Source organism: Prunus dulcis, chromosome 4 (assembly GCF_902201215.1).
Source record: "Prunus dulcis chromosome 4, ALMONDv2, whole genome shotgun sequence".
NCBI lineage: Eukaryota > Viridiplantae > Streptophyta > Magnoliopsida > Rosales > Rosaceae > Prunus > Prunus dulcis.
In genome coordinates this window covers 20,791,360-20,798,769 of record NC_047653.1, presented here as the reverse complement: position 1 = coordinate 20,798,769, position 7,410 = coordinate 20,791,360, and the positions used below count along the sequence as shown (strand labels likewise).

At 41.0% G+C, this 7,410-nt stretch overlaps 1 protein-coding gene across 1 annotated transcript; it reads left to right on the top strand.

The window, feature by feature from the left end:
* The first annotated feature begins 3,894 nt into the window (after positions 1-3,894).
* Positions 3,895-6,494, top strand: LOC117625599. The gene is made up of 2 exons (XM_034357134.1): positions 3,895-4,150; positions 5,725-6,494. Exons 1-2 carry the CDS (start codon positions 3,895-3,897, stop codon positions 6,492-6,494), a joined length of 1,026 nt encoding a protein of 341 aa, XP_034213025.1.
* Positions 6,495-7,410: the final 916 nt, after the last annotated feature.

Here is a 7,410-nt window from a genome sequence, read left to right as displayed (position 1 = left end):
TAACTGCTACCCTTTTTGCTCTGGAACAGAGAATCCTCTCAACAATGTGTCCTCCATAACTTAGCCTTCTGACCACAGGTTAGTTTTCAGAAGTAGTTCACAAAGGAAACAAGATTTCTCTCTTTACAAATTTGGTCAAAACAAGTGAATCAAGTGGAGTTTGGGGTTTTTTTTTCTTTTCATAATATGAAAACGTCAACAAATTTTTAAAGATGCTTGGTGTCTCAGAGTTGCCAGAATAGCTCTTAGATGATTCATAATCAAGCAGAATAGGTATTGAAGTGCAGTTCCAAGCCAGCAATTACCAATCTAGTCAAGATTGAAGAGATCCCAATTCTTCCCACTTGACAAGCCTATCCATGGCTAAATCTGATTAAAGCTCTGCCAATCTCAACATTGATATTGATTTCCAGCTGAGCCCTATTAGTTGAAGGGGTTGACGTGGAATTCTAGCACAGATATATCTAGTCTAGCCTGAGTCACAAACAAAAATTCAAGAAGAAACCAAAGCCCAAGGTTCTGATGTCCTTCCGAACTTGGCATCTCTCTTTTGTTCAAAATTGTGTAATAGGCAGATCTCTTTGAAATAGTCTGATCTATTTTCAATATTCATTTTTGGCTAAGACTTACAAGTTTTACTGTGGGAAATTGTAAAGTCCTCACTAGTCTGAGTCATGAAAGAACTTACTTGGGAGTTATTCCTCACCCAAATTCACAATCACTTGATATTTATTTTTCATAAGTCTGTTATGGTTTTTAATGGCTAACAGTGGCACGCTCGCACACAAAAGAAGGTTGACTTGTTGACCACCAATGGTTTTCAAGCTAATGAGGAACTTTACCATATCGCCACAGGAACTACATCAAAACGGGTAAACAATTTGGAACGGCCGGTGGGACCCACAATACACATATTCCTAAACAAGTCGTTTGGTATATGAACCATGGAAACAGGTCAACTAGCTATCCGGGAAGATGGATTTGAATAAGAAGAGAGTGATGCCAAACAATCAGCTCACGGTAGTACCAGAAATAGACGTTCCTAGTCCAGTTCCAGAAGTTTGAAACCAGATACATGTGGTTGCGCTCCGACAGGAGGTTGCAGCTTAGAGAAGTCAAGACACTTTGAACAATATGATGGGCATCATGCAGTGGCAAGTCAACAGGCAATTCAGGAAGGATAGTGATGATGCTGCTATTGCTAGCAATCCAAATCCAGACGATGTAGTCCAATAGCTGGAACTCTCTTTCGGACATTCCCCGGGATTGGCATGGTCATACCAAGAAAATCCTCTCATTGCACAGATGGCTGGAATACCTCAACTAGGTCGGACAAAGGGGATGAGCCCTTGTCTTCCAAGAGCAGGAAGTTCCAGCTCTTCCAGCGGGCCTAGCAGCAGATCAGGCTCCCCATAATCAACTAGAACTCCCACCTATTCCACGGCAAGGGGTAGAAGAGGCAGGGGAGCAATTAACCATTTTGCCAAACTTTGATAGGCCAGGAGGAAACTGGAGAAACCCTCTAGATTTCAAGGAAGAAGAAAAACATAAGGAGGAGGTTGTACCTAGACCACACAGAATTGAACAGAGAGTTGAACAGAACCAGCCGGAAAAGGGTCAAAACCTACCTTCTGTTAATGCTTTGAACGAAATGGGGGTACTGCAGAGAATGATTAGAGAAATGATGGATCTTAAGGCTAGAAAGGAGAGAGACCAACCTACAGGAAGCCATATCCGGCCTATATTGATCAAATGCCATTACCACCCGGTTTTAAAGTACCAAATTTCATCAATCGAGCATATAGGCAGATTCTCAGTCTAATGCATAGCCATAGAGAATAATCCCTTTTTAAAGCTTAGGCTTTTTGGGAATTCCTTGTCTGGACATGCTTCTACCTGGTATACCAATTTTCCAACTAATTCCATCCAAACATGGGAACAGATGGAGAATGCTTTCCATGACTACTATTTTAGAATTTAGCCAGAAGTCACCACAGTGATCTTGCTGCTCTTAAACAGAGTGAGGATGATCTGCTCAGGATTTCATCACCAGGTTTAGGAAGCTCAAAATGAAGTGCAGGATCCCCATGGAAGAAAGACACTTCATCCAAATGGCTCACACCGCCCTCAAAATTTCTCTGAGGAAGAGATTCAATGGAATGGTGTTCAGAGATTTGGCAAAACTGGCAGACAAGGCATCCAAATATGAAGAACTGCTAAAGGAAGAACAGTAGAAAAGAAATTCTTCCAAAGGTACATACTACAAGACACCGTCTTTCTCAGTCCATTTGGTTGAGGTGGAATCGGAAGAAGGTCAAGAGAGTTCAGAAGAAATAGAGGTGGCAGTGGCAGAGATGGAAAGGTTAAAGCACCCTATCAGTTGCAAGGCTTTGACAAAGCCACCAAAGGATCAAAAGCCACCACCATTTACAGGCTGCTTTGTCCTCAACAAGCCAACACATAACAAAATCTACTCTTTTGATTTAACCGGACGCTCTGTTCAATGAGATGATCTTACATAAGGCAATAGAGACACCTCATAGCTTTGCTAAACCGGAAGAACTCAAAAGAAGGTAGTATTGCAAACGGCACAACTCTTGGAATCATTCCACCAACAGTTGTGTTGTTTTCAGGGATGTTATACAAGAAGGAATAACGGCAGGAAAGCTCAAGCTAGCCCAGAAACTGCTACAGTAACAACAAACCCTTTTCCTCAACCTCAACTGAACATGGTCAACCTAAACTGGCCAGAACAGGAGAAAGGCAAACTGATAGTGGAAGTCAGCCCTAATATGGGTAGAAGAGTCACAAAAGAGGTGAACCGAAGGCCAAAGGCTATTATCTCAGCTGGGGTAGTTCTGTGCAGCATGTGCAAATGCGAATGCGAGCTGGAAATAGCTTTAGATGAGCAGAATTGTCCCTCGAGAAGTGTCTTTGATAGAATCGGAGCATCACACCACCAAACCATGGTTTCAGCTTTATCCAGGAGCACAGCCAGACAGAGAACCTATCAAACACTTGCCCAACACATCAGAAAAGTAACTGAGTAGCTAAGAAAGGAAATGTCGATTAAAATGCCCAGAAATGATAGGCCATTGGCAACTATCATAGACAACAGGTGGTATTCTATAGGAAAGAATGGCATGCCAACTCTAAAACTGACCAGAACGCAAAGGAGGAGAATCTAAAGGCAATACTACATCTTCCTCAGGAACAAGGATAGTACACAGGTGTTTACATAAGTCAATTCTACAAGAATTAAGAATAATCTAGAGAGGAATATTCAAACAGAACAAACAGTCTATCAACCGAAGAAGCTGGTGGAAGCCAGATTCCCAAATGAATCCTCTTTCTACCAAGCTTCATTTTCGAATAATAATTTGGAGCCCTCACAAGTATAAGATCAGGCCAGATTCCTTCCAACAGATGATCAAGAGAACTTGACTGAAGAATACGAGGAAGAATATGTGGATTATGAACTATCTGCATGATGATTAGTTGGAACCTTCACAATCACAAGATCAGGCCCGATTCCTTGAAACAGAAGATCAAGAGAACTGGACTGAAGATGACGAAGAGGAACAAGTAGAACACGAAGGAGAACTAGATGAAGAAACTCAAGCTGTAGAATTGGAGAACTTGTTGCAAGGTGATTTTGACATCAATATGGTGTTTGTCCTGTCAGAAAAGTTTAGAGCAGCATAAAGACAAGAAAGCACCATGGAAGGGGATGTAGTATCCCAAGAAAGTTTTGAAAGCAGATTGACCAAAGAAGAAAATGGGCCAGAACAGGCGGAATTGCCCGGAAAATAACTGCAAAACAGTTATGTTTTTCTAAACATCAGGCCCATGTTCATCATTGCGAACTTCTAGGGGATCCCTATCCCTAAAGTAATGGTAGATGGAGGTGCATCAATCAATCTACTCTTTTACAGACTATCAGTGAAGATGGGTAAAACAGAGAAAGATCTAATTCCAATGCGTCTTACAGTCACCAATTTCGCTGGAGGCATCACTACGACCCATGTGATACTAGATGTGGATGTCATAGTAGGAACCAAGAAGTTGAAGATTGCATTCTTTGTGGTAGACACCACTTCTACCACTTACAATGCATTACTTGGGAGGGACTGGATCCACCAGAGCCTACGTATTTCTTCCACTCTATGCCAACAGTTGGCCCTCTAGCATGAAGGGGGTTTTATGAAGATAGTAGAGGCTGATCCACGACCATTTCTACCATCTGGCTTATGTTTCAAAGCCAGGTATTGTCATAATGATCTTGATCCTTTTACTTTCTTTGGAGTCAATCAGAATGGCCGCCCTCATGGTGTCACAGCCTAGAGACTCATTGAAGAAGGTCTGGCCAGTTCTCTAGAGGACTGGAATAGACCTTTTGTCCTGAACCTCCAAGCCTCTGATGTGTAGCTCAAACCAACAAGAAAAGGATTTAGTTGCAACAATCGATCCATGGCAAATAAATTATTAATATATTGGGCAGAAAGAAAGCTTTCTATGCATAATCTAGCAATTAATATTGTAGAATTCATGCATGAAAGTGAAGAGGAGCAGGAAGGAAGTTTACAGGAAGAGGAATTGTAATTTGCACCAGAAGCATGGGATGACTCTTTGCCAGAGGTAGAAGACCCTTTGCAAGAAATAAACTTGGGAATAGAAGATGATCCCAGGCCTACTTTTTTTAGTGCATTGTTAGAGGAGCCATTGAAGGGTAAAATCATTGCACTTCTGAATGATTTCAGAGACTGTTTTGCATGGTATTATCACGAAATGCCTGGACTGGACAGAAGATTGGTGGAGTGTAAATTGCCAATAAAAGAAGGTTACTTACCAGTCAAGCAGGCCATGAAAAGAATGTCCATGGAGACAGAATTAAAGGTCAAAAAAGAAATTGAAAGACTGGATAAGGCAGGTTTTATCAGACCAGCCATTTATGCTGATTCGTTGTCTAATATTGTACCGGTTCTCAAAAGAAAGACAGGAGCAGTCAGAGTTTGTGTGGACTACAGGAATTTGAACGAGGCATCTCTCAAAGATTAGTACCCCATGCTAATGGCAGACATGTTAGTGATGGAGTCGCGCATAATCAAATGCTATCATTCATGGATGACAATGCAGGTTACAATCAAATAATGATGGCAGAGGAGGATATCCACAAAATTACTTTTATGTGTCCAGGACATATAGGCTCTTTTGAATATGTTGTAATGCCTTTTGGTTTGAGAAATGTACGGCTACCTATCAAAGAGCAATGAATTCTGTATTCCATGACATAATAGGCCATTCCTTAGAGGTGTACATAGATGATGTGGTGATTAAATCCCCAGAAAAGAAGAATCATTTATTTGATATGAAGGAAGCTTTTCTAAGGATGAGACAACACAAATTGAAAATGAATCCCAAGAAATGTGTCTTTAGGGTTCAAGTAGGCAATTTCCTGGGTTTCTTGGTTCATCAAAGAGGCATAGAGATAGACAAGAATAAATAAAAATCTATTATAGAAGCTTTGCCACCTTAAAACAAGAAAGAATTACAAAGCCTCTTAGGGAAAATCAACTTTCTTAGGAGATTCATATCCAATTCTGCCTGGAAAATCCAACCATTCTTGTCCTTGCTGAAATTGAAGGAAGAGCAGGTATTCATGTGGGGTTCTGTCTCCACCAAAGAAAGGCAGACCACTCAAGTTATATGTTTCTACATCAAAAGGATCTATTGGTAGCCTTTTGGTTCAAGAGAACAAGGAAGTAAAGGAGCGGCCAGTCTACTACCTGAGCAGAACTCTAATAGAAGTGGAAAGAAAATATTCTGTGATTGAGAGGCTATGTCTGGCTTTGTACTTCACCGCTAGAAAACTCAGACATTACATGTTACCCTTTACCATCTACATCATTGCCAAGACAGACTTCATCAAGTACATGATGACAAGATCAATGCGGAGAGGCAAAATTTTTAAATGGACTCTGGCCTTGTCAGAATTTGTCTTCCGCTATGTTCCTCAGAAAGCTATCAAAGGACAAGCTGTATCAGATTTTCTAGCAGATCTTCCAGGGGAAGAGATTGAGAACATGGATTCCATGGATATAGCCAATGTAGATCTGTTATGTAGAGCTCATACTTACCTCAATAATCCCTTATACTCGGTCCATCTCACCCCATGGAAGCTGTATTTTGATGGATCTAAAACCGACCTCGCCTCTGACACAGGAATTGTTTTAAAAGATCCATTGGGAATCAAGCACTGTTATTCATTCCAGCTAGACTTTCTATGCACCAACAACAGAGTAGAGTACGAGGCTTTGATCATTGGCCTTGAGATGCTGATAGAATTAGGAGTACAGTATGTGGAAATCCAAGGAGATTATGTGCTTGTTCTAAAGCAGATTACAGGAGAATACAAGTGTTTAAATCCTTCTCTAGTAGTTTATTTCGTGGCAGCTAGAAACCTCTTGGTGGAATTCAGGGAGGCTACTTGGTAACATATTCCAATGGAAGAAAATTTTGCAGCCAATGAAATGGCTTGGATAGCAACGGGAGTGCAAATGCCTAAAGACTGCATCCAGAGAATCATCAAAGTAGGGAAGAAAAGTCTACCATTTGTTTGACCAGAGGAATAGAGATAGATGTCAGTTCTGCCACAATGACTGAGGAAGATTAGAGACTGCCTATAATTAATTATTTGCAATATCCAACCCTTCCTTCTGAAAAGAAAACGAGGATCATGGCTCTGAATTACCTCATGTGGAATGGGGATTTGATCAGAAAAGGCAAGGATGAGCTACTTTTGATATGCTTAGGGAAGGACGAATACATGAAAGTCATGGGAGAAGTCCATGAATGAATCTATGGAGCTCGTCAAAGAGGAAGAAAAATTTGTTGGCTGATCAGAAGGTACGATTATTTATGGCCTACTATGATGCAAGATTGCATAGAATATTCCAAAAGATGCGAAGCTTGCAGAGACACGGACCAATCCAACAAGCTCCCTCAGTTCCCATGAATCCAGTCATTAAGCCATGGCCATTTAGAGAAAAGGCAATTGTCCTTATTGGTAAAATCTATCTAGCCAGTAGCAAACACCATTGCTTCATCATTGTGGCCACGGATTACTTTTCTAAATGAGTAGAGGCTAAGCCACTCAAATCTACGACATCTCAGGAGATCATTACTTTCATTGAGGAACAAATTGTGCACAGGTTTGGCATACCAGATTCAGTCACAACTGACAGAGGGACTTCCTTCCTTCCTTTGGCATACCAGAATCANACCTCAAAATCAAGTTACTCCAGTCCACTCCTTACTATGCTCAGGCAAATGGGTAGGTAGAGTCAAGCAACAAAGTAATCATTGATATCATCAGAAAATGCTTGAGGAGAATCCATGGCAATAGCATGA

Excerpts from the sequence above, each read along its gene's own strand:
- LOC117625599 (XM_034357134.1), top strand. The coding sequence starts at position 3,895 with ATGGTAGATGGAGGTGCATCAATCAATCTACTCTTTTACAGACTATCA. Across the intron at positions 4,151-5,724 it reads CTGGATCCACCAGAGCCTAC|GATCTATTGGTAGCCTTTTG; the intron begins GTATTTCTTCCA and ends CTACATCAAAAG.